The sequence below is a fragment of the Calliphora vicina genome, chromosome 5 (genome assembly GCF_958450345.1).
Source record: "Calliphora vicina chromosome 5, idCalVici1.1, whole genome shotgun sequence".
NCBI classification, from domain to species: Eukaryota; Metazoa; Arthropoda; class Insecta; order Diptera; family Calliphoridae; genus Calliphora; species Calliphora vicina.
The window spans coordinates 84,924,831-84,952,660 of NC_088784.1; the positions used below are offsets into that span (position 1 = coordinate 84,924,831).

Genomic DNA, 27,830 nt, shown 5'->3' on the forward strand with positions numbered 1-27,830 from the left:
TTATTAACAATCTCTAGTTTTAAACTCTATTTATGTCTAAAAACATTTTATAATCTTACATTTTATTTATGTATTAATAATAATAAATATTTAACATGTTTTTGTGTCAGGGATGTGAAAAATGAAGAACGGTTATTGAACCAATTATCAATAATATTGGCAATATGTCAATAACGAAATGAAATCTATTTAGGAAATTATAGAGAGGTACTTGTGTGTGTGGAAATGAAATCTATTTAGGAAATTATAGAGAGGTACTTGTGTGTGTATGTCTATAATAAAAACCAATCAAATTGACATAGTTTTATTTTATTTTTGTTATTTTGACAAACTCTAAAATATGTATATTTAGTGTTGACTCCATCCATATCATACTTAAGTTTTACTCGTATCATGGAAAAAATAAAAAAAAAACATTATGAATTAGTTTCCTTTTTTCTTTTCATTTTCTATACAATTTTTATTTGCCCAACCACGCAAACTGAGAGATTGTTGATCAAGGTAGACTTTTAGTTAATATAATTTTAAATATGGAAATATTTTTTGATACATTCCTGAATTTCTTTAATAGCTAGTTGATAGGTCTCACAGATGATGTTGTCCCTAAGAACAAAATTATCTAATGCAAATGACTAGGAAATAAGCAATTATATAACATATTATAAATAAGTCATTATTCGAATACTCCAAAGTAATGCAGATGGTATGTAATAGTCATTGAAAATCATGTTATTTAGTAATTCTAGTTTTTACAGATCAATGTTTTATTTGGAAATTTCACATAACACAATCTATTTAGGAATGTTTACTATTTGGAAGCGGTAGCAGGGTATTTAAATAAAAGGAAAAGTACTTATAACTACAACAACAACAATAATTGCAAGTACTTTTTTAGGTTATTTGCATTTGTTAGAGAATTGGCAACGAAAATTTCAAAACAAAATTAAGACAACACAATACCTGACATGACATAAAATGACATGTGAAACTATTAAAAAAGTAAAAGAAATAAACTACTACTCGTATATTTAGCGGCATCGAATCTAATGTACCGATTTTTTGTAATTCTTAATGCAATTAAAGACATTTTATTGAAAACTGATCCTTGCGTTTTTGAAATCAAATTAATTCATTGAAAGCTAATTCATTAATTTAACCACAATATTTAAAAACTTCTTTCCCTTAATCCACCTAGCAACAATCCAAAATCGGACACTGTGATAACATCCAATTCACACAGTTCTCATTCAAGTAGGAAGTCCACAAAACCCGAAGTTAACAAAGTAAATTTAAGCATAGTTTTGTCACATGCTCTGAACTCAACGAAAGAAGAAAACGACTATATATTTAGTGATCAAGAGGAGGATGAGGATAATAATGAAGACAGTGATGATACTTTAAGTGATACTGGGAAAATTATAGTAAGTTTAATATTATTTGCTTATAAAAATATAACTTTCAAAACTCTCCATTTCCAGAATCCCTCTACCAAATCGAAAGACAACAAAAAAACTGAAAACTCATTGAATTCCCTGGCCAAGTCCTCTAGCACACGGTCAACAGTAGCGGCTCAACAACGACGAGCTCTCTATCACACTAGTAGATTAGCCACGAATTTAAATTTAAGCGGCAATAGCCACAATCCAACAGCCTTACAGAGTGGCATTCAAAATCCTCAAAACTTTAACGCTTCACCCTCACTGACCGTACAGAAACGTCCGCCCTTGGTACGTGCTATGTCGGCACCAGTGCGTAGTTTCGATGAAACGGCAAAAGGTTCAGCATTTTTAGCCACCAAACGAAAATCGCGACGACGAAAACTGAATGCACGCAATATAAGCTGTGACAAGGGATCCAACGATATTTTAACAGCAAAAGATTTAAATTTTGATGCGAAATCGAGCTTAAATAGAAAAGTTCTAACTCGCTCCAAATCGGTGGCACCTGATGTCATTACATTGGTGTCACTTATTAGTTCAGAGGGTTCAGATTCGGAAAAGGAAGATTCTTCCATAACTCCAACCAATTCGCATAAAGGTAGTCCCACAAGAAGGCCACCTTCCTTAAGGAAGACCGGAAAATCGGGTAAGTTTTTTTTTTGCAAAAGTATTTAAAATGATTTTAAATTAATTTCTTGTGTAATAAATATCTAGTTTCATTCCAAGAAAATTATCCACCAGCCTTTCAATTTGCCTCCAAAGAATACTCTCACATGCTGAGGAGGGGCTCCATAGCACCTGTAGCCCAACGTATCAAATCGAATAGACCACCTACAGCACCAGCTGGTTCAATATTTCATACAGCACGCAGCGAAATGCCCGCCAGCAACATTGAGACGAGCGAGGAAAGCGAACATCTTGAGAATATAAACAATAATGTGAGAAATACACTGTCACAATCCCAGTCCGACAAACCATTGGAAGATGAATATGAATTTCCCGAATATGTGCGCAGTCTTAAAGAACGCGAATGCTGGAAATTGTATATGAAAATGTCCACAAAGGGGGTGAATATTACGTATGACACTATTTTGCGCGGCATGTTGACGCCTACGGAATTTCGTCAATTACAAAAGCAGCGGGAAATTGAGGAAGCCAAGGCCCTGAAAGAAGCTGAAGAGAGTGGTTTGGTGGAGGAAAGAGCCAAAGGTTCACCTACTGCTATCGAAAGACTTAAGGAGAGTTTATTGAAAAATTAATTGGAAAATCCTAAAATATTTATACATTTTGTAGTGAGGAGCACTGCCGAATAATAGAAAAATTACATTTGTTTACAACAGATGTCGCCTAAAACATATCTAAACATAGAGAAATACACCAAGGCGTATTAACAAATTAATGTTAATACGCCTTGGAAATACACATAGAGCGGAAACTAGAAAAATACTCAAACAAAAAGATCACATACACGAGTGTTGTTTTTGTTTTTAAGTAGTTTTTCTTACTAAATTTTTGATAACTGAGTTAGGTCTTTGACAGTTGAGTTTCCGATTTATGTTTATCTATAGATCTAAATATCATTTCTATGTAGTTTTTGGTTTAAAATATTAGAACAATTAGTACAATAAATATCTACATACTTATTGGTTTGAAGCACTCGTTAAATATATAACACTTAAAGCTCACCGAAATTTAAATAAAGACAATTCAATAAAATTATTAAAAAATATAAACATTTGTACCAGCATTCCACATATTATACAGATATGAAACAAATAACAGTTCTTAAAATAGTAATATCGAACCGTATGGTTATATTTACGTTCTACATTGTATAACGTAAATATATTATAGATTCTAAGAATATACATTGTAGAATCTACAACCACTTTTTAATGGTTGTGGTTTGCAGATCAAGAGAAACAAAATATACATACCTCTTTCCACACTACAACCATTTTGACATTTTCTTTTGTTTGTTTTCTATTGCCATATTACTGGAACTAGCTGATTCATATCTGTGTAATCTGTGCAGCTTCCTTTCTCTATTACATTTTTATAAATTCTCTATAAAATTTATTTTCAACATTTAAATTAACGGACGCACAGTGGTAGAGAAAAAAACAGGGAAATAAATTTGTAACTTCTAAACGGTTAGTGTAAATTTCACATGCGCAGAGAGGAAATGTTGCTGAGTTTCAGTTTTGAATTAGGACTTCATGGGCCCACCAGAGGCACGGCCAGGGGTCCCCAAAGTGGGACACATCTGGTATGTTACATTTTTAAAACGATCCTATTTCTTGGTTTGTAGTTCGATTTCAATCAAATTACATACATAGAAACTTCCCGACGAGCTTAGGAGATATTCGCAATTGAAAATTTAATTTTCAAAATTTTTACCAACCCTACTACAGTTTTTTGATAACAGCGGGTCCAAATATTACCCGATTTTCTACATGTTTCTTTCATTGGACTAATAACAAATGACTGAGTTCAAAGATATATACACTCCAATTAAAAAAGATTTAAAAAGTCGATTTTTCGCTATTTTTTTTGTGAAAAATGTACTTTTTTCTTTTTAAGTTATTTAGAAAATTTTTAAGTAGATGTATAAGGAATTTATACTTTTTGAAAAGCTAAGTTTAAATTAAATATAAATGAAAAATTTGTTTCCAATTTTTGATACCGAAACGCCTATTTTTTATGTAAAATTCAAATATAGGGCAAAAATTCTCAAATCAAAATATAGTAACCCATTGTAGATGTCCCAATATGTTGTTAATTATTTTGTAAAGGGTTCCGAAAACCCCCACTCTATAGATATTATAACCAAAAAACTTAAAAATTCCATTTTTGGAATTTTTCAAAACTTTTTTTTTGAAATGCGGGATTCCTGATAACAAATTTCAAATAATTATTTAAATTTTTGCATTTTCAATTGAAAAATCTTTATAACTGCAAAATTTTATAAAAAAAAGATTCGTAAATAAAAATTTAATTTCAATTTGAAAAATTATCTTTACAAAACTCAACAAAAAGCATTTTTTGTCATATTTTTTTGTATTTTTCAAAAGTTATACATATTTTTGAAATATGTATACACAAAATCACCTATCCATTGATATATAACATGTCTCCTTATGGTTTTTACGTGACAAATTATTTATGGAAAACTTAACATCTCGCAGAGAATTTGAAGATTTGTATATGCTATAGCAAATAAAAAAAAAATTTTGAGACAAATAACTTAATTATACGTTTTCTTTTTTTAAACCGTATTTAAATATTCAACTGATTAATAAAAAATATATTTACATACGGTAACGTTGAGCTTTCATTAGAGTTTTCAGTATGGCAGCACTATTATTTCACTTTTAGGCCACCACTAGATCACTTTTGATAAATCTTAATAAATTCTTTTAATTTCATAGTACACACAAGAAATTCATAAAATTATTATGTAAAACATGTTATATTTTCAATATTCACACTTTTCTTGGCGTTATTTCCATGAAAAACTATTTTTTTTTAATTTTTTAACAACTCACACACGATTCCAACCACAAAGTATAATTACAACTATTTACGCGCTAAAAAAGGAAGGAAACTACGGCGAAATGTCAATTAGTTTACACAAACACTTAACAACACTACATTTTTCATATAAATTTGACATTTCCAACAGCTGTTGGAGTAGAGATAAAAACAACAACAAATTCATTGATTAGAGGAAACAAAATAACAAAAAATTAGTAAATTTTTAAATATTTCTATAAAATTGTATTAAAATAGTGAAAATTGTTATAATATGCTTTAGCTATGTGGATTTTTTACTCTATAATCATACATATTTTGCTTTTGGGCTCTATATTTGTGATATACTTTCGTTCGCCGGTCATCACTAATCTCCAGCCATACAAAAACATTCCCATAGAGCCACCAGCAAAACGTTTGGTATTACTTGTGACGGATGGCTTGAGAGCTGAATCTTTCTATCATGACAATTTTATAAATGTGCCGTATATAAAACAACTTATTGACACAAAAAATGGCTTGTACGGCATTTCCAAAACCCGTGTACCCACTGAATCGAGACCTGGTCATATTGCTCTTATAGCCGGACTCTACGAAGACCCCTCAGCTGTTACGAGGGGCTGGAAAGAGAATCCCATTGAATTTGATACGGTTTTTAATAGAAGTGCTAAAACTTATGCCTGGGGAGCAAATGATGTTTTACATATTTTCTCACGCTTGACTAGAGAAGATGAAAAGCGTTTATTCTTTGATTCTTATAATCATGAATTAGATTTTTCGGGTAAAGAGAAGACATATGAACTGGATAAATGGGTGTTCGATAAGGTGGATATGTTTTTACAACGTAAAAAGGAAGAGTTGAGGAATGAATCGCATGTTATATATTTTTTACATTTATTGGGCTTGGATACGGCCGGTCATGTACATAAACCTAATACGAAGTTATTTTTAGAAAATTTACATTATACCGATAGAGGTATAAAGGAAGTGTATGAATTGTTTGAAAAAACCTTTCCAGATGGTAAAACAGCATATCTATTGACGTCGGATCATGGCATGACAGATGCGGGTGAGTTATAAATATTTTAAGATTTATTTTAAAGTAAATAATTGATGTAGGCGTTATTCATTAGGCCATAAAATTATTTCAATTAATTAAAATTTTCTTTTTAATTTTAGGTTCTCATGGCGCTGGCGCCAATTACGAAACAGAAACTCCATTTTTCATATGGGGCGCCGGTGTTAAACACAGGCCCTACAATCCATCAACAGCTCTATATGAACTGGAACAGGCACAAATGGCTCCCATAATGTCTGCTCTTTTGGGCATAGCTACACCAATGAATAATTTCGGTGTTTTACCCAAAGATGTCATCAATGCCTCCGAACTATATCTACAGCATGCGACACAGGGTAATGCCCTCCAGTTATATAATCAATACAAATCTCTGTTGCAGCAACATGAAAACGGTTTATTCACCAAATTCCTACCTACTTTTAAAATGGAAATAGATTTCGATGAATATTTGGCAACACAAGGATCCTATAACTCAAAGGAATTTGCTATCAACAGCAGCTACAAACTTATGTATTCAGCCTTGCACGGTATAGACTATTACTTTAGTTATTATCGTCATATATTATTGGCAGCAACTTCAGCTACTTTTATAGCCTGGTTGGGTTATTTATTGAAATTGTTGGGTAATGTTGGTGCAACATCAGCCAGAGATTCTAAGAAAGTTTCTTTTGTTTATAAATTGAAATTTATAACTGTATTTTCATTGGGTTTAATAACTTTAATATTTTGTTTGCTGCAAAAGTTAAACTGGAACATAACATTTTATCTTATGTTGCCATTTGCAGTTTTCGCTTTACTTCTAACTAAACGAGGTCATATATTACTGTTCGATTCGAAACTAGGCTTAACTAAATTCCATTTACTATTGCTATTCTTCTGTGCTGAACTATTGGTCTATACATTTTTCGACAGAAGAGCAATTTCTTTAGGCTTTCTAGTATTTGCTTTGCAAGACAAAATTTCCAGAAATTTCTTTAAGCAAAAGCTGAAATTTTATATAAGTTTTATTTTGTCTGTGATTTTATGTATATTTCCTTTACTGCCCACCTCAGTGGGTTATTCCAATAACATATTGCTATATGCTGGCATATGTATGACCATGTTAAGGCCTTTTCTAGTGAAAAATTCCATAGCTGTAGTGGATAAAATTGTTGGTTTTATAGCTTTAATTAATGCCATGTTATGTATTTACCTGCATACTCAACAATTGGGTGTTAGTTTTGTATCCCACTTAATATCTTGGTTTTATCTTTTGTATGTTTTAGTGTCTCTGATAAAACCTTGCAGTTTAACGCTTAAACAACGTTTAGAAAAATTTATATTACTTTTAAGCTGTCTTTACTGCCTGTTTTGTACTTCCTATGAATCCTTATTTATATTATTACTAATATCCGAATTAATTTTGTCCTTGGACTGTTCCAAATCTTATAGTATTCTTAATTCCCCTTTAGCGGCTACGACTTTGCAATTATCCCACTGCTTTCGCCTGGCTTTCATTATTTTACTCTATACATTTTTCTCTTTCTTTGGCACCGGTAATATTGCCTCGGTTAGCTCGTTTGATCCCAATATAATACGCTGTTTTCTGGCCACATTTTCCCCCTTTGTTATTATGTTTTTGGTTATCTTAAAATTAATTATACCAATTTTACTGATTATTTCCATAATATTTGCTTTAGCGCCATTGGCTTTGCAATACGAACGTCAAATCTTTATTTGCCTTTTAATCGTATGCGATGTTATGGGTTTGAACTTTTTATTTTTAGTTAAAAATCAGGGTTCATGGCTTGAAATCGGCTCCTCTATATCACATTTTGTTATTATGCAAGTGACAACGGTTGTTTTAGTATTATTTGTTAATTTAGCCAAGTTTTTATTAAAAATTAAAGTATCAGCCGGATATGCTGGAAATTTGGGTAAAATTAAATAAGTTTTTAATTGTAGTGCAATGTAATATAATTTGTTTACTTTATATTAATTTATTTATTTTTGTATTAAATTTTACAAGTATTGCAATATATTCATGTGTATTTTATTTACTTTTTTAATAAAATTTAAATCTAAATGCTTTGTTTTCTTAATTAACCGCAATACAAATATTTAGTGTACGTAAGTATTTACTATTTCTATTCCCACTATTCCCACTTGACCACGGCTGTCGATAATGATATCACCATAGAAGTTTTCTCAATAATTTCTCGGTTAAAACATTCGAAAACGGCTATCGAAAGCGACAAGAGAATGTGCTCCTAGAGCTCACCTGTCGCTTTGTAAAACGAACCTTCGAGAAATTTTGAAGCATAGATAATTTCTCGAACATTTTTGTTTCGAAATTTTAACGAAAAAAATGTATTATCGACAAATTATTGAGGATTCAAATTTTTTTGAAATTTTCGATGTTTTCTCGAACATTTTTATTTCAAAATTTCTTCATTTTAGTGAATAATCATTATTTTCGAAACTCAGGTCGGGTGGGTTATTAGTGGGGTTTTTAATTTCCCGACCTTTTTGATTCCCGGGAATCGGGAAATTTTTTCTACATTCCCGGGTACCCGGCTATTCCCGAAATATATAATGATACTGTAAATAAGGAATATTATAGCCAAATTTCATATAAAAACTTAGTGTATAATTATTAAATATCAGAGCTTCGAATTAATAAATAAAATTTGAATTTAATTCACTAAAATCTTAATCCATAATTAAAGAATGTCAGCCTTTCATTCCATAAATCCATTCTTAATATTTATTTTTTTTAGATTCATACCAAAGCCTTTGTTTAAACTGAATTAATTTTAAAGTTAATTAATAACAGAATTTATTCAAACTTTTAATGATTAAATTTTTGTTAAATCAAATCGTTTACAAAATTAATTGAAAAAATTGTCTTAAGACTTTTTGAACTAGATTTGAATTGAAGAAAAATTGAATCATTTAATAAATTTTTGAAGCTATTTTGTTATGGATTTGAAGAAGAAATTTAAAGAAATTAGAATGATTCAATAAGAAATAAATTCTATAAATAATGAATTCACTTTTTAAATTTTCATACGAAAATCCCCAAATAAATAATAATAAAACTGTAAAAAAACTTTTCACTGTTTTTTGGTGAAAAAAATAGAGTTCTAACATGTTTTCTATGTATTTTCGTCAGTTTTTAATTCCAGGGACTCCCGACTAAAAATCCCGGGAATCGGGTAGTGAAAAATTGCCAAAATTCCCGGCAAATTTGTACCGGGAATTCTCGGGATAAAAACTCTAGTTATTAGATATTCATATAGGTCAAAAATTGAGGTAGTCGTGGTTTATATATCAGCCATATAAGCAAAATAGATTTTCAGTCTCCAGAAGGGTACTGTTTGAAAATGATATCATGTAACTGTTGGCCATGACGACAATCGTAGCTGGCTTATTCCTAAAGACCTCAAACTTTACATATCCCCAGAGAAAATAGCCCACCTAGATAGCATGAGAACGACGACGAATCAATTCGTCATGGTCTTCGCGTACACTCAGCTACAGCTACTATATTCACTTCACTACGAGCTGGATGTGGTCTATCCGGTCGAGTATCATGTACTAATGTAAACTATGACTCAAATTTGTGAATGGCGTTGGCACCGTAAGTTTCTTGAATAGCACGATAAACATTTCTCACAGAACGATGATTTTCGTAATACAGCTGAACAATTTATGGAGGCTGTTGCGGTGCGAGTATTTCCATGATGACATGCCAAACGATACTGAACAAACTTGACAAAGCAGTTAGATATGAGAAATGAAAAAGCAGTTTGATATGAGATATGTCTATATTATAGATTCCAAACTACTGACTTAATTAGAAAATGTTTGTAAAGTAAAGGAAAAAACTCAGTTTTTAAATATTAAGGACTAATTTGTATTCTGTAAATACTTAATCAGCCCAATTATGAATAAAAATTCCACGGGAGTTTTTCCCCTTTTCTCATTTTCCTATTCTCTAAATACTTAATCAGCCCAATTATGAATAAAAATTCCCCGGGAGTTTTTCCCCTTTCCTCATTTTTCATATTCAAATTCAATGGGGAAAAACTCCCGGGGGACAAACTCCCGCGGAATTTTTTATTCGTAATTGGGCTGAATATTATTTCAATATTAATTGCACATCGAGAAATCTTTTCTTTTACATAAATATCTAGAAAAACTTTCTCTCTTTTTTATTTTATTTATTTCAATTTCTTTAATAAAATTTAAGTTTAAAAATCGACTATATGTTAGAAATTTTACAAAAAATTACGTTAATAGTCAAAATCACTAAATTTACACTAAAAAATCGTCAAAATGACCTTAAATCGTAACACTTAACACCACTGAACTATAAAAATATTCTAAACACTGTGCGCCGTTAGTTTGCAGTAAATTTGTGCTCTGTTAAAATATTACAAAAAAGTGCTAATAATCATAAGACAATTAAAAAATAATTTTATCTACTTCATAATTAAGTAATAATAAATAAATGTCACTCAAAACTGCAAGAAAAACTTAAGTTTTTGTGAAATTTTCCTGAAAAACAAAAATACCAATTTCGTTTTTTAGCAAAAGTACAAGTGTGTGTGTGCATGAATTTGTGTGTTTCAGTTAGTGTTGCAAAACGTTAAAAAAACTATTATATTGTTACCGTTTACAAACACTGGAGATTCAAAAAATGCTGTTACATTTAAATAAAACTACAATTGTATTTATATTTTGTTTAAAAACACTGGGTAAGTTTAAATTTTAGCTTTTATTTTCACTTTTTACACTTTAAAATTTATTTTACTCGTAATTTACAGCACTATTTTAAAATATATGTAAAATTTAGGTAAAATTAAAAACTTATTTTATATTATAACTTAAATGAATTTTAAAAGGAAATTTGATATAAATATAAAACTAAAAACTAATAGCATAAATATTTACAAAGAAACAAGTTCAAAGGTAATTTAAAAGAAAACACTAACATAAACTGAATAAAATTAATTTAAGTTTCCAACTTAATAATCTCAGTTAATAAATTGTTCATTATTTTGTAAAAATAAAACAATATTTTTTCACAAACTACAGCTAAAACTACTAATAAAAAAAACTACATATATTTTTTTCAATAAAAATAACTTGCAACATGGCACTTTTTAACAATTAAAAAAAGATAGAAACATAAAAAGTTGAAATCCTCACTACCAACGATTTTAAATCGAAATACATGTTTAACAGATTTCAAAGGAAATTAATTATGTTTACATATAACTATATGAAGTATACAATTCATGTTTTTGGAACTCAAACATAATTTGCTCTCGGAATTCGATTCGGTTTTTAACGTTTCTATGTTAGATATATAGTCAAAGGATTCGTTCCATTGAGTTTGGGGGGTTTGGCAAAGGTTGTATCATCTGAAATTTTTAACAATATAATAATTAATTAATAAATTTCTCTGAGAACTCTTCCAAGAAACTTACTTGATAACATATGAATTGGAGGTTTAAAGTCTGGTTGCGTATTTACATCCACTCTATGAGATTGTAGACAACTTAGCCACTCGCTTAATGAAATTTTCTTATCACCATTAACATCACAATATCTGGGCATTTTGCGACCACAACGTCGCAAAGTTCTGAAATTAATTACAATTAATTGCAAATGAATTATGTATAATTAAAACCTATGACTTACCTATTATTGGCAACTAATTCTCTAAATATTTTCCATTCCTTCTTTTCCCAAGACTTATTTTTATTCTTATCCAATATCACATAACTTAAGGTAGCGATACGCTCATCTTCTGATTTCCACTGGGTAGTATTGGCACTAAAATATTAAAAAATATGAAATAGAAAAGTAATTTACGCTATTTAAAAAGTTAATACGATCAAAAAAAGTTACATAGTACTCCTGCAGCCCATTTGCTATTTTATAAACTCAGAATTATTTATTATTCGATATAAGCATGTCCGTTCATGTCATGCAAGAGTAAGAAACCACTCATTGCAAAGAAACTTAACCCATTTGAGTAGCCTGAAGGTGCGAAAATTGCAGTCCTGTATATTTTCGGGTTGGATTTTTTACAGAAAATTATATGTTTAACAGTATTGTGAACTAGGGATGCTAAACGGGACTGGGTTTTACAAATCCCGGGATTCGGGATTTTAGAAGTGTATATCCCGGGATCCCGGGATTTTTCGGGATTTTAGTTAAACGTCAAAAACATCAAATTCAAGAATAAAAACTATTAATTTCATTAATATATTTAAGTAAAAATATAACAAATCAAAAACTAATGCATTGAATTAAAATAAAATGGTCCTTGATTTTCCCTACCTCCATACAATTGTCCCCCGGAGTACTGTCCTAAATATCCTTATAAAATTTTGCACAAACTAAGTTGTAAGTACTCTGAAATTATACTGTAAAGTATTGCGGAAATCGGGCTACATTTGCCCCTAGTCCCCTTCAGAAAATAACTTGAATATAAATTTCGTAAAAGTGTAAATTGTGTAAAAGTCTGTCAACGCAAGGTAGACGTGCTGCTCCCTGATTCAAATGAAAAAATCTGGCTGCTGAAATTTAGCTTTCTAGGTATTTTGGGTGCTTCAAAAATCTTCCTAAAATATCAAAAATCTCATAATATTCCGGGATTTGTTAATCCCGGGATTCTTTTTCACAAATCCCGGGATTCGGGAAATCCCGATCCCGAAAAATACCGGGATTTTCGGGATTGGCATCCCTATTGTGAACAACTGAATTTTCTATGGAAAAATTTGAGCACAATTGTATTTTCTTACATGCCGATCGGAAAATAATCAGTTTCAAAAGTTGTGTCACTTGAGATGAAAACCCCATATATTGCCCCTCTTTTCAAACGCATTGCGGGTAGGTCACACTAGGATATTGTATGCGTCAGGTCTTGTCGGTCAGGACATTATTCCCACGGGAATCTCTAATCATAGGGTCGCGACCTTTAACTTCGGAGTTCCCCAGTAGGTATTAATGGATTGGATCCTATCAATGGGGGTGCAGTTTTTACTGATGGATTAAAGTTGGTCTCTGCTACAGAGGGCTGTGTTTATATAGTCGACAACAATATTAAACAGTCATATAGACTCTCTGTCGAGTGCAGCGTCTTCCAGGCAGAGATCTTCGCGATCTGGAAAGCCATATTGTTGATACAATCACACGTCTCAGAGGGGTCTGTTATGACAGTCAGGCGGCACTTTAGGCTTTGAAAAGTCATTTAGTGAAAGACTAGGACATTATTCCCACGGGAATCTCTGATCATAGGGTCGCGACCTTTAACTTGAGTATCTCACCTTCCAGTAGAGTTCCTCAGTAGGTATTAATGGATTGGATCCGATCAATGGGGGTGCAGTTTTCACTGATGGATTAAAGTTGGACTCTGCTACATAGGGCGGTGTTTATATTCGACAACCAGCAACCAATCCTGGAATAGTAGGACGGATTGCCAAGTGCTCAAGGCCTTTTGGGCAAAACTGAATGCAAACACAAACAAAACATGAATTCGGTTGGATAGGTGTAAACTCAGAACTCTAGTAGGGGTCATAACCGGTCACTGCTTCATAGGTAAATGAGATAATTGCACACAGGATTTTTGTAGGTTATGTGGGAATGTAGAGGACTTAGCTGGAACAACAACCGATTAACAAAACTGATACAAGGGAATGATAACAATAGACTCGATCTTATGGCAACATCGTACATACAAGGGAAATACGCGAAAACAACTACAACAAATCGTATAAGATGGAGATGCATTGTGGAAGCCAAGGGTCTAATTTTGTAACGATAAACGTTAGACAAAATTTGTATGGAAAATAGTCAAGTTTCAAACCATTTTCCCAGTATTCTTCATACAAATTGATTACGTTTCTGATCGCTTCGTTTTATAAAATGAGGCTTCAAATGCTCCTAAGAGGGATAATGGAGAGGAATAGGTTGGCTATTTAAAGGATATTCTACAGTGAATTTAAATCCGTAACCACTTTTTCCTCTTTATGCTGATTTAGATTTTTTCCTTTTTGTTTCTACTTTAGCTATTTAAGTTATTTTGGGGCTTCGGAAAGTCGATTTCAACATATAGACGGTGAACATGAGAGCAGAAATGACAGTGCTATAAATAAAACTCACCCCTCGTTTGAGCCAGCAATTATTTTGGTTTTTAAAAATTCTTTGAGATCTTTAAGAAAAACTAGTTTAACTTCGTTCGGGCAACCCTTCATAGCTCGTGTCACAGCACCACATTGAGGAACACGATTTTTCACACTAGTACCATTTAAAGTTTCACCAGTTTCTTCATTGGCACACCAACATATCGAGTCATAACACTGGACACGCTGGAAACGGCCATCCGTCGTACAAATTGGAACATGACCCACTTTCTTACCATTCTACAAAAAAAAAACAAACAAGAAAACATACATATAAATTTACAAATACGAATACCAAACAAAATAATTATAATTACCTTTAAATTCTCTTCATTTTGTGTAAGAGCATCTTTGCGATCGGCAAGGCATGCCGCATAATCCGGTTCATTATCCTTGCTCTTGGTGCTGACGCTAGCGCTGGTGCTTAAAACTAGAAAAAGATTCCCAAAATTTTTAAAAACAAATTTCAATTATTAAAACAACCCCATAAAAACATGCCATGCATTTTATCACATTAATTCACATGCAGAGTACGTACTATTGATAGATGGAAATTTTGTAGGTGAATTAATTGACGCCATATGATCATCATCAACATCCTCATAATCATCCGTATAATCAGCTGTATGACTACTATTATCATCGTCATCCTCATCGTCGGCTGGATTACTTTCATTTTCATAAGAATCTGGACGTAAACGATTTTGATGATTATTATTGTTATGATGTAGTATGTTAAAATGGTTTGGATTAGGATTCGAATTTTGATTGTGATCTAGATGTGAATGGTTGTTGTCTTGGATAGAGTGTTGTTGGTTGTGGTGTTGGGTAGTGGAGGGAGCAGAGGCGGACGAATGACGATAGACCGTGTTGGTGTGTAAGACATGATGATTATTTTTACGATGTTTTGTGTTATTATGTTTTTGACCCATATTTGCAAAATGTCCTAGTTATGTTTATGTTTTTTTTGTTTGTTTTGTTGTTGTTTGATTTTGTGAGATTTTGAAAAAGTTAAAAAGCCAATTTTAATCAATGAGATTCATGCAAATTTAGATTATTAAAGATCATCAGTCTTTAGAGTTTTAGAGTTAAACAATACTTTGAAAATATTTAGGTGTAAAACTTACTGTTAATACCATCCTTGGATAAACAACTATTAAATTCGAGACGTGATAAACGTGCATCACTGTCAACATCACAAAATTTGCCAAAAGCACGTCCGCATCGTCTGGGTTTCACAGCCTAAGACCAGCATAATAAATAAGTTGTAAATCATTTTTCATTTTGTTTGTTTTCAATTCATGTATTGCATTTTTTATTGTTTTATTGGCACTTACCCTCTTCACAAGTTTCTTTAATTCACGATATTCATTTTTGTCCAACATTTGATTGCTGTTCACATCCAAATCGGTAAATTTCCAATTAAGAACCTCTGCCTCATCGAGTGTGGGTACAAAGGCATCTACGGCCTTACGATTCTTATTCAACGAAAATCCCATCCTTAAGTATTCACTGTGGAAAAGTCCTATGAGATTTGTATTAAATGTGGCACGATCATCTTGGCTGCAAGATCGTTTCTTATTCCCACTCGAATTGCGAGAGGGTGAACGTCTAGTGTAGGCCTTATTAAATTCACGACACTTGAGCCGGCCCACCGTGCGCACCGTTGTATTATCTATAGGTGTTCCGGTAATATCACTGCACCAGCAACCACTATTCGTGAGGCATTGTATGGAAGCATAAGTGCCATCTTTTTTGCAACGTGGTATGAATTTTAGTGGATTTTTGGTGCGATGCTTGAGCGCATATTCACGAGCTACATTACAGGCTGTAAGGATATATAAGATTTTAATTTTAGGAAATATTAGAGAATAAAAAGCGTGGTATACCTTTGCAAAGCCCTCGATATCTAATGCTTACTTGATGACCACTACATTGCACCCTTAGTAAGTGACAGCGAGTGGGATATGTTTGACCATCGGTGCCACAAACCGGTCGTCCTTTACTCTCATCACATTCTCCCACTTTAGCGGCACATTCTGGGATCTGAAAATTTAAAGTAGAATAATATTGAGATATTTATTGGATCTGGGTATAGAATTGGTATTTAGTCAAAAAACGGTTTTGAGTCCAATATTTAACTGAACCACAGCCTTTATACCCTTGAATGTCAGGTGAAAAAAATTAAAAATGTTTCGAACAAATTATATTGCGTTGGAAAGGCCTCTCAAATACCTTTTAATTGTTATACATATTGTCCATGAACATATTTTTAATAAAATCTAGGTAGTGGTGTTTTTTTGATCATGTCTCAGTCATTTCTTCACTGATATTCATGATTTTCATTACCAAAGTTCTGGAACGTATTTCTAAAATATATTAAATAGAATACAAGGTCCCAATTTTCTCTCTACCTCTTTTCCTGAATTGGAAACTGTCATGGAATCTAAATATTCAATCTTTAATGTATAAGGCTGCTTTAGCTATTTATTCACGTAAAGGGCAATAGGGAAAACCGGGGGAATTATTCTCATCAGTTAAGCACATACTGATTTATGGTGCACTTGTCTGGTGGACAGCTCTTTCAAAAGTCACCCATTGTAAATCTTTTAATAAAATCCTTGGAAGTTCTGCACTTATGAGCACATGTGCAATTCGTATCACGCCATCAAAGGCTCCTTTCGCAATGATGAAATGTCTACCTTCAGATCTTATGCTTCGGGTGCATGGAATATGGTAGACTATGGACATGCCACCGTACTTCATAGTCTGGTGGAAAAACTACTGATCTTCCAGACCTGTCTTCCGTGCTTATCACAACTGGATAGAATGATATGGGGGAGTGTCCCATGAAAGTCCATTTGAGGCCTACATCGTTGGTCTAAAAAGAACTAACGAACCAAAGAAAGTCCATTTGCAGGAACATAGACATTTAGGCTTCCAGACGAATGAAGTGTTCTGTAGGCTGAAATTTCGGCCATTAAAAGGACCGTAAATTGGTTAAGGTTTTAACGGATATACGACATTGATATCCCAATTTATACTCATTGCCAGTCTGTCCGAAAATCGATTAGGGGTATTTATCAGCCCAATTATGAATAAAAATTCCCCGGGAGTTTTTTCCCTTTTCTGATTTTTCCTATTCAAATTCAATGGGAAAAAACTCCCGGGGAACAAACTCCTTCGGAATTTTTTATTCATAATTGGGCTGTATAAAACATCCAATTTAGTCCTGGAATGCCATTCATCTCTCAACGAGATGGCGAGACATTTTACATTTGGACAGTATTGGATACCTGGGCACCAAGATGTTCCAGGTAATCATATTTGGACATTATGGTAAAGAGGGGAACTTCGCTCTTAGAAGCGAAAATTTATTGATTTGTCGGGGTACCGTTTCCATGGTGCAATCATATGATTATTGACAGACTCTACGAATATGCACAACCAAGATGGTACATAGAGACTACTTGAAGGGCGACAAAGGCAATATGGCCTGAATATAATATCCGCCGCTCTTTTGGTATGACAAACATTTTGCGGCTTCAGCTCCGTCAGTATCCGGCCTTAAAGGATCTGAGATTTTGCACAATCTGACAAACCTATCAGGGGTGTACATCAGAAGGATAAATGTCTTCGCTCGTGCAACTAAATATTTTGGTTAAGGACTCAAAAAGGGTTGAATTGTTTGTACTCTTAATCTCAATCCTTTCTTTCTAGAAATCACAACGGCAGCTATTGTTTGGACCCTTATGTGTCCCTACTACAAAAGACAGCTTGTTTAACCTAACCCTAACCTAATATAATACTGGTCATAAAATTAATTGATATCTTGTACAAAAGAGTTTTAAAATTCATTGATAGTTATATATTTGAGATTAAGGAAAATAATCTCAAGACTAGGCGTTTAAAGCAATTTGCACAAATTCTTCACAGGATATTAACTTAAGTGATTATGTCAGAAATTCTTCCAGTAATATCAAACATTTCATTGTAATGGAGAAAAGAAATAATGATTTGAAACCTTTTGGAATTCAATCGCATTTACTCCACTTTGTATGTTTAGCATACTTCCCTTCTAATTTTAAAAAAATACTTTTATAGAAATCAATTTTATGAACCACTTTATATGATACGTAAAAAATAATAATAAAAATTAAATAACAAAAAAAAAAAGAGTATTATCAATTAGTAATACATAAAATAAATAAATGACATAAACTCTATCTGTTCAGGTTTTAGTAATACATAAAATAAATAAATGACATAAACTCTATCTGTTCAGGTTGTGAGTTGGAGCCATAAATGTGTGTGACTTGTAAATCGTAGTCAGTTGGCGAGTGAGACAAGTTAACTTTAATGAACGAACCTCCTCTGAACAAGTAATGCCGCAAGCAAGTGTGAAATATTATTTTTAGAGTTGCTACTTAAAAATCAGTCATAAATAATCTAAATGGATATAAGAGTTTTATATTTAAACAAAAAAAAAATCGCATGTAATGATTTATGATTATTTTCAAAACCAGCAACAAAAACAAACATAGTCCGCACAATCAAAATATTTAAGTCAACAATAACTCACACAAAGATTTATCATGTATTTTAACTATCCATATTCATACTACACTGTGAGAATTGGTGACACTTGAAGAAAGAAAAAAAAAAGAAAAATACTGCAAAGTTTCATACCTCACTGTTTACGCCAAAAACAACACTTAGCGATTTTCCTCAGTTCCCTGCAATTCCTATTTTTCCTTAATATATAAATGCAGAATGCTATGTGTTGCAGTATACTTCCAATTGTCATAAGTTCTAAATTAAACGTCAATAGTCATAAATACTTCTTTTCGCGAGAGATACAATTCTAGCTCTGAACTGTGCACTTCGTTATTCTACTCATATTGTTCCTTAGTGGTAAGAATCCATTGTCCAAACAATTGAATAAATAATTCGAAAATATACTAATTACTTCGTTTTATTTCTTTCTATTTTCCATATTCATTTGTCCAATTGTTCTGAGTACAAAATCTAAACAATTTTGTTTCGGCTCAGAGAGTTTGAACATCTCTTCCAATTATCCAGCCTTTCCCCCTTCACCCAGCTTTTCAGCTCAACATTTGGTCCAGTACGAACCGGATTTATATTGGAAGATTCATCTAATTCTCTGAGATTTCACTCAGTTGTTGTGGATTTCCTACCAACAAAAAGTTTTTCATCCATTCTCTTCGACAATAAACACACAGGTTAGTTTGTTTTCCTTACATTTTGCATTGTTTATATTTATTCCAAAGTGCATAAATAAGAGTGTTTGTGAAGTGAAAAATATTTATCCAAATTTAAATAAATCAAAAAGCCGACGGCAATTGAATTTCCTACACAAAGAATAAAATTTACATGTGAACATCGACATTGTTTCACACTACATAAATACGCTGTGAGAGATTAACGAGAGTTTTTACTTTATTTGTAGTACGGAACAAATATACCGACAATTGTTTCTTTTCTAGTGACCCTTCGTAGGGTATTTCTTTCGTTTTTGTCGTGTATATTTGCTCCATTTCATTTCTTCTCCAATATATTTATTTGATAAATATTCCATTTCAACTCCGAGTATTCTCTTACAGCTCAATTCTCCTCTTATTGTTTTCCTGGTTCAATTGCATTTCCATTCCTTTTATGATTTTGGTTTATTTATTCTTTCCCATCGAAAAATATTCCACACACTTCAAATTTCTTTACTCCTTTCTCTTAACAATTTGTTTTGTTTCTTTCCAAACAATATTAATTCTCCTTATTAATATTGTATAGTTATTAATCCTATAATTTACATACGTTTGTCCGTTTGTATATCACACTAACAAGCATTGCACTTGTTTATGCGTGGTTACAATCATCCCATAAGTACACTTGTTTGTGCGTATGTACATCAACAGAACTCAGTTTCTTTCTATTTTCCTTTTCTCTTTATTCTTACAATACGCAACTGATCTTCATTAACCCTTGTATGACCGGTGGGTGCATACAATTTTTTAAATTATTTTCAAATTTTTTAATGATTTTATTTATGTTTAAAATTATTTATTTGAATTAATTGATATAATTCTCTAAAATATTTACGGTTGTTGTTAAATTAATTAATTGAATACATTTGTATAAATAATTATTAGTTCCGTAAATAATTTATTCCACTAATTTTTGTATACAACAAATAAATTTAAATTTATTTGTCGTTCCTTGTTCCATGATCCTATAAATAATCAATATTCCTGCATATAGATAGATAATATCAATTTAAATTTATTTAATTAATTTTTCTGAACTCCAAAGGGTTAATTGAATTACAATTGTAAACAAATTCTAGTTGCATTGCATTGTTGTTGTTTTCCAAAAAAGTTGTGATCAGTTGATTTTAACAATCCAGTTCTGTAAAACAATTAATTCTTCAAACAAATATTTTCCGAAATATTTATTTTTTCCACTTGCATTAAACAATTAATTTGATTTTTCTTACAATTCTTGGAATATTTCTGTAATTTTTTCCCCAAGTTCGAGAAAATCATATTTCGATAGATTCCATTATTTAGTCCAAATTCCAAACTTAAATTAGTTTTCTGCTGGTTATATTTTTCCGTTTTCCAATATGTCTCTCAATCTTTTCCATTGTCTTGCCGATAGCATTGTTGAATTTGATGCTGATTATAATGATAATCGATATAACATAAATTCTATTCATGCGATTGAGGTCCACAAATCCGATCTGAAGTCCACATGGAGTCGCATAAAATCAGTATATGATACATTTTCATTCGACAATGCCATTGAAGAGAAGACATTTAAAGAAAAATACAGAAATACATATATTACTTATTGTAGTATTATTACAAAGTTGTCCGAATTGTCTGATACCATTCGGGTCCAGTCTCCAGTCGAATGTGATACAATTTCTACGGCTTTTCTACCAGCTTCCATCAGACAGACCTCCGTTTCCGAAATTCGTGCAACTGCTTTCCAACCTTCAGAATCAAATTCTAAAAAGTTAAATAATTCGTCCAAATGTCAATGGTGTCCGAACGACAATCATCCAATTCGCAAATGTCCAATGTTTTTGCAAATGACTTATTCTGAGCGCTTCAATGAGATAAAACGACAAGGTTTGTGTCTCAATTGTTTCTCCAAAACGCATTCAGTCCGAAACTGTTATAGCCAAAATAGTTGCATCCATTGTAGCAAAAGGCATAACACATTACTCCATAAAGATTCTGACACATCCATACAAAAATCTTCCCCAAGCTCTATTCCAAATTCAAATCTTAATATTGATTCAGCTCCCTTTCAACTTAATTCCAATACTCTACAGTCCACTAATAGTTCCGGAGCTGAGATGGTTCAATCTTGTTTTTCTGTAAATTCTAAACAGATTTTACTGGGGACAGAAAGAGTAGAAATAAAATCTTTAATTTCTGAAATGCTACATTTGAAGCCTGGTCAAAGTCATTTAAATAGCCAAACTCCAAAAAGATTATCCAAATTTCTAGAAAATACCAGTTTTGTATTCCTTATTCCTGACTTGAAATCCATTTACAAAAGCCTAGTTGATGAATATATTGATTTGGTTCATACGTTCAAAGTGTTTCCGCAGTGCATTTTAGATTTATATTCCCAACTACGCGCTACTGGCACTGAGTCATTTCTAATTCCTAATGGTTTAAGTGCTCATGATATCCTTCATGCTATTCCGAATCTAGAAAATGGCTTAAACCTACTAAATCCAAATGGTCGTTTCTCCAAGTATGCAGATGTCCAAAAATTGGATCGACATATCCTAGTCGATCTGAAGCATACTAATATCCAAATAATCCAATTCCATAAAAGTCCAAACGTAATTGTCCAAAATTACGAATCAGCAGTGACGCTCGGCGTTAATTCCTCGCCTTACCTAGCTATTCGGACTTCACTCCAAGGGGCTACTTATCCAAAAGTAAGTCATATTCTCCGTAGTTATATGTATGCCGATGCTCACTCTATCCAAGAAGCGAAAAAATCCAAAAACGATTGCATTTCTGCTGGATTTTCGATTAGAAAATGGTCGAAAAATACCAAAGAAATTCTTTCGGACATTCAACCTAAACATCCGCTATATAAAAACTTCCTACGATGTGATGACAACAGGACCGCAAAGCCGCGATGTATTTTATGGAAGGAGGTTTTGTCGAAGATCGTGTTTCTACCAGAAAGCCAGAAGCAGATGATTTGGGACAAGCATTTTTCATCGAAATCCTTAGAGCAATGGCACATTTTCCAATCCAGGAACTACATTCATAATGAGATCCGAATTCCAATCCTGGAAAATATTGTTCCGAACGCTAAAATCCGACTCCATGGATTTTGTGATGCGTTACATATCCGAATAGCTAATGGTATTAAGAGATCCAGTCACTTAATAGAATCCAATACTCCATTAAAATATTTTACTATTCCTTATGTAAAAATCCATTTTGCATATTTTCCAAAATTTAATATTTCCGAATTAAATTTTAATTTTTTCCTTGAAATTCGTACTATATCTTATGTTTTCCGATTCCTTTCTCGTATCTATTTAATATTGCGTTTTCATTTTCTATTTAATGAAACTCATAATATTTACCGAAAATCACGACACAAAGCACTCTGATTTAGTTTTTCCATTCCAACGCACTTTAGTAGTATCAATAAGCAAAATGAAAGCAAACTAACTTGTATTTATCCTTGATTTTATATTTAATTTAGAATAATGAATTCTATAATATTGTACTATTTTTTATCATTTGAAATGTAATCCTAATTTCCAAATTTCTTGAATTACTAATATTAATTTCTAAGTTTTCCTCATAGCAAAAACAAGTATTTACGACTATATATTCCATTTTCTTCCTACCTGTATACTGCAAGGCGGGCGGAATGTTTACGCCAAAAACAACACTTAGCGATTTTCCTCAGTTCCCTGCAATTCCTATTTTTCCTTAATATATAAATGCAGAATGCTATGTGTTGCAGTATACTTCCAATTGTCATAAGTTCTAAATTAAACGTCAATAGTCATAAATACTTCTTTTCGCGAGAGATACAATTCTAGCTCTGAACTGTGCACTTCGTTATTCTACTCATATTGTTCCTTAGTGGTAAGAATCCATTGTCCAAACAATTGAATAAATAATTCGAAAATATACTAATTACTTCGTTTTATTTCTTTCTATTTTCCATATTCATTTGTCCAATTGTTCTGAGTACAAAATCTAAACTGGATCCGACAATCGAGTACGCGTTGCTGAAATACTCACTCAACGAGGCATAATAACGCGTCCAATCGTGAAACTTATTCTTCTGCCTGCAGAAACTTAGGTGTTTACTTTTCTTCTAGTTCCCTTAGTTATTATATAATTTCCCTTTCAGATAAACATGCCTAAAATCGCTGCCTCAGACTCCAAGTCCTCCCACGATGAACTACCAAGAAGATATCATGCTTTTCCATGCAGAATATGTAAGCGTCCACATCCGTTGCGAACATGTAGAACTTTTTTGTCGATGAACATAAATGATCGCATTCATGCAGTCCGTAAGCACAAATACTGCTCAAATTGCTTAGCTCATGACCATTCGCATGGCATATGCTTTTCGAAGCGCGGGTGCAAGCATTGTCATAAGTTCCACCACACCCTCCTTCACGTGAATCCACGTCTCATAAAAGACTTACTGACTCGCCGCTCAAGTTCCCGTTCGCCCTCTCCACAACCTTCAACTTCGAGAAAAAGTAACTCTTCGTCCAGGAGTAAAGCCTCGTTACCTTCGACTTCCAAAAGTAACTCTTCGTCCAGGAGTAAAGCCTCGTTACCTTCGACATCCAAAGCCACATCGCTAACATCTATCCTGCGGCAAAATACAATAGTGCTTCTACCAACCGTCCTTGTTAAGGTTTCTTCTAATCATACAAGATGCTTACTGGACTCAGGATCAACGGTTAGCAGAGTTTCAAAACGGTTCGTTGACAAATTGAATTTAACAGCATTCAGCCTACGCGAAGAAACGTTTTGTCCAATCGTTCTCAAATCGCGATTCGATCCGAGTTCAAAAATAGAAGGAACCTTTAGGGTAGATAATCGAATAACACTCCGAACTCCATCAGAATCCCTTCCAGAACACTACAAAACCCATTTCCGCGATATGTTCCTCGCCGATTCGAAATTTTATGAATCTTCTTCAATTGACATAGTAATTGGTGCTGATCTTTATCCAAAGATAATTCTTGAAGGTGTTTTTTCGAAACCTGGTTTGCCTTCTGCTCAAAGCACTATATTCGGGTGGACTATTTATGGTCCATGTTCTTTGTAATCTTGAAATGCACTTTTAGGCATGCAAAATACGAAACGTATTTATATATTATTTTTCTCTTCATTTCATATAATAAATTGAATTGTTAATTACTTTATTATTTGCATATTTGTAATCTAGTACATAAGCATTTGAATACCAGTAAAATTGAATTGTACACATATTAAGTTTAAGTTTGATATTCTTTCTTAATTTTTTTCACAGCAGTATTAGGACATGGCCATGACTACTCTCTTCATTTGCATGTATCCTGCAAGGCGGGCGGCAATGTTTACGCCAACAACGTAACATATCCATGTTCTTAACCCTACAACATCCAAATACTGTATACTTCATAAATCATATACAAAAGCTGTTGTTTACGTAGATAAATAGTTATAAACACAACTATTTATCTCTTTCTAATTTTTATTAATGCCTAAAGTGAAACGTCAAACATGTCCTAACACTGCTTCCGTTTTTTCATTATACAAAATTGTTCTTATTGTTCTTGAACTATTGAAGAAAAAAGGTAATTCCAACCACATAAAAAATAAAACGTTGAATTTGTTCTAAAACATTAATTCCTTTGTTTTGTTATTTTCTTATTTCGTTCTTTTTCCTATTGGGTTTGCCGAGTAAATAAAATAATTAAACTTATTTTATTTGCATTCCAAGAGTGATCCTCTCCAACCTTCCAACCATCCCTATATTTGAGCTAAACATTTTCTGAAGAATTTGCACTCGCTAAATATAATTTATTCAGTTCACACAATGTCTGTTTTATACGTCTTAAATTCTTAGGATTTATAGATATGTATTTTTTTATTTGTTATATTGTGTGATTCTCCCCTAATTGTATCGCCTTACATTATAATGCATGGGCACCATGAGCTTGTCTCAGTCTAAATGTTTGTTTGTTTGTCTGCCAGTCAGCTATTTAAATCTGTCAGTCAATCAAATTGTTTTATATGCCAAAAGAAGTAAAAAATTTAAACATATAAGTCTTTCAGGGCGTTTGCAACATTTACAACTACCAATATCTCAAGCTAATTGTTTGCCAAACTCCTTTACAATTTTAAAAGAAACTAAATATCCAAGTATCTGCTGCCAAAATTTTCATTTTAGTCAGTAAGCTTCATTTTAGAAAAATGCTCTAGATAGTTGTGTTTCAAATTTTCATTCAACTGCTTTTAAATTATTGGGAATGTCAAATTTAATCATACATGTTGACCTACTATTCAGAAGGTATGGCCGATGCCATACCTCATGTTCATTAATATCCCCTTTTAGTCAAGATAAGATCATTGAGTTTTTCACATACATAAATACTAGACTTTAAGTAAGTGAACTTGTGAGTGATCTTGCCAACAAATATAAATAATCAAAATAATACATTGTTTGTGATGGTTGTTTTTAGACTCACTAAACACAAGCGAATTGGTTGCACCGATAGACTGGATGATGTGTGCAGTACTATCAGTCTGAGGATTGCAGGTTCGATTCCCGACAAAGACTCTGGGATTTTCTGTAGACAAGACAAAATGCTTTACAGTTTGTGTTTGTTAAATAGCACATAGTTACTTTTTCAGCGCGTTTCAGTGCGTTTTATGATGCTGATCATCCGATTTTGTACCGTTTTGGTTTAAAAAGGTGTCAATGGGAACCCTAGTGATTACAGAATTTGTATCGTGAAGTGTCAAACTCCACATATATATGTATATAAAATAAAGTTTAGTTAAGCCCTCATTTAATGGCAATTGGGATTTTCCCTTTATCAGCAACAAGGTTTCTTCAATATTTATTGAGCTTAGGGATGCCAATTTTAGAATTGTAAATCCCGGGATCCCGGAATTTTTCGGGACCCCGGAATTTTTTGCGATTAGTATTATAAATATGCTGAAATTTAGCTTTCTAGGTATTTTGGGTGCTTCAAAAATCTTCCTAAAATATCAAAAATATCAAAAATCTCATAATATTCCGGGATTTGTTAATCCCGAAAAATCCGGGGAATCTTTTTCACAAATCCCGGGATTCGGGAAATCCCGATCCCGAAAAATCCCTGGATTTTTGGGATTTCGGAATTGGCATCCCTAATTGAGCTACTGTTGTCAGTGGAACTTCTTGACTTTTTAATAGTACGTTGCCAGCCTAAAAATTACTGATGGCTAATTATGTCCTGCAGTAACTCAGAGATTCTGAATGGACAGTGCAAAAATAGTGGCCCATCTATGATCGGGGTACAGAATTGGTTTTTATACTATTTCACAAACATTCGCACCATTTCCTGAATGAGGCTTTACAATTTGTGGGAATCCTTGAGGAATATTTGGTGGATTCGTTTGTTGAGCAAACAATCTCTTGAACCAGCAGCCATATATTTAATAAAGAGTACGGTGACATTATTTGAAAAGCATTGACGTTTGGAACATTCCCAGTCTTTCTTTAATTTAATGGTGAATTGTAGGTTTGGCATATTAATTGGATTTACATATATTATGCTTTTTAATCTAATTTTTATATATAAAACTCTGCTATTGCAGAAATCTCAAAAGTTGGATAGAAATATGTACTTCAAACTTTATTTTAAACGGAATTTAGTTAAGCTTCACATGTTCTCATTGAAACATTTGGAGTTATCGTATTAATTTGTATATCTTCAGCTTGTTTTGACCCATAGATCATTTTAGTAGTGGTTTATATAAAGGGTCTTCCAATAGGGACTTCTGGACTTTGACAGTTGATAACGGCCATATTGTTGAAGCAACATTGGCACGTGTAGCTTTAATTTATTCAGTTTGATTTGTCAAATCACCATAGACGGTTATAGCGTTCAACTACACGTGCAAATGATAAAATTGTTTTATTGAAATGTTTTTCTTTAAAAACAATCATCTTCAGCAAATAAGGTAAATTTCTGGATGAATGGGACGATTCATCCACATGAATTTTGGAATTTTCGACGATACCAATCCACATGAAATCGAAGAGTGTCCAATGCATCCCGAAAAGGTCACTGTTTGGTGTGGATTTTTATCCATATTTCTTTGAGAACGATGTTGGCCAGGCCATCAGTTTTTGGATACGTGCCAAAAACAATAATAAGCTGACGATATGTTAAGCTCCGATACAGAATAAATCTCAAAAACTAAGAAATTTAGATAAATTAGATAAGCCTTCTTTATCCACAGTAGCAATATATTGAGCTTTTGAAGTCTATTTGGGACTCACATACTGAACAAATCTATAAAACTG

The 27,830-nt window shown here is 32.6% G+C and overlaps 4 protein-coding genes across 6 annotated transcripts in view; 3 read left to right on the forward strand and 1 right to left on the reverse strand.

The window, feature by feature from the left end:
* The first annotated feature begins 1,729 nt into the window (after positions 1 to 1,729).
* On the forward strand, positions 1,730 to 2,734 carry LOC135962459 (uncharacterized). Its single transcript, XM_065514400.1, has 2 exons — positions 1,730 to 2,085; positions 2,154 to 2,734. The coding sequence occupies exons 1-2, from the start codon at positions 1,737 to 1,739 to the stop codon at positions 2,696 to 2,698; spliced, it is 894 nt and encodes a 297-aa protein (XP_065370472.1). The 5' UTR covers positions 1,730 to 1,736; the 3' UTR covers positions 2,699 to 2,734.
* Positions 2,735 to 5,174: 2,440 nt separating this feature from the next.
* Positions 5,175 to 8,116, forward strand: PIG-N (Phosphatidylinositol glycan anchor biosynthesis class N). Its single transcript, XM_065513906.1, has 2 exons — positions 5,175 to 6,042; positions 6,153 to 8,116. The coding sequence occupies exons 1-2, from the start codon at positions 5,259 to 5,261 to the stop codon at positions 7,979 to 7,981; spliced, it is 2,613 nt and encodes an 870-aa protein (XP_065369978.1). The 5' UTR covers positions 5,175 to 5,258; the 3' UTR covers positions 7,982 to 8,116.
* Positions 8,117 to 11,161: 3,045 nt separating this feature from the next.
* Positions 11,162 to 27,830, reverse strand: part of magu (SPARC related modular calcium binding-like protein magu) — a 55,749-nt gene continuing 39,080 nt past the window's right edge. The window contains exons 3-11 of one of the 3 annotated variants that reach the window (XM_065513491.1): positions 16,121 to 16,277; positions 15,569 to 16,059; positions 15,359 to 15,473; positions 14,770 to 15,177; positions 14,549 to 14,661; positions 14,212 to 14,471; positions 11,743 to 11,877; positions 11,529 to 11,683; positions 11,162 to 11,462 (exon numbers count right to left, since the gene is read on the reverse strand). In XM_065513491.1, the coding sequence (XP_065369563.1) occupies positions 11,395 to 11,462; positions 11,529 to 11,683; positions 11,743 to 11,877; positions 14,212 to 14,471; positions 14,549 to 14,661; positions 14,770 to 15,177; positions 15,359 to 15,473; positions 15,569 to 16,059; positions 16,121 to 16,277 (1,902 nt within the window). In that variant the 3' untranslated portion in view covers positions 11,162 to 11,394. The remainder of the gene's footprint in view (positions 11,463 to 11,528; positions 11,684 to 11,742; positions 11,878 to 14,211; positions 14,472 to 14,548; positions 14,662 to 14,769; positions 15,178 to 15,358; positions 15,474 to 15,568; positions 16,060 to 16,120; positions 16,278 to 27,830) is intronic. The other 2 variants (XM_065513492.1, XM_065513493.1) reach the window with 2 other exon arrangements.
* Positions 23,618 to 24,806, forward strand: LOC135962172 (uncharacterized). Its single transcript, XM_065513944.1, has one exon. The coding sequence runs from the start codon at positions 23,667 to 23,669 to the stop codon at positions 24,594 to 24,596; it is 930 nt and encodes a 309-aa protein (XP_065370016.1). The 5' UTR covers positions 23,618 to 23,666; the 3' UTR covers positions 24,597 to 24,806.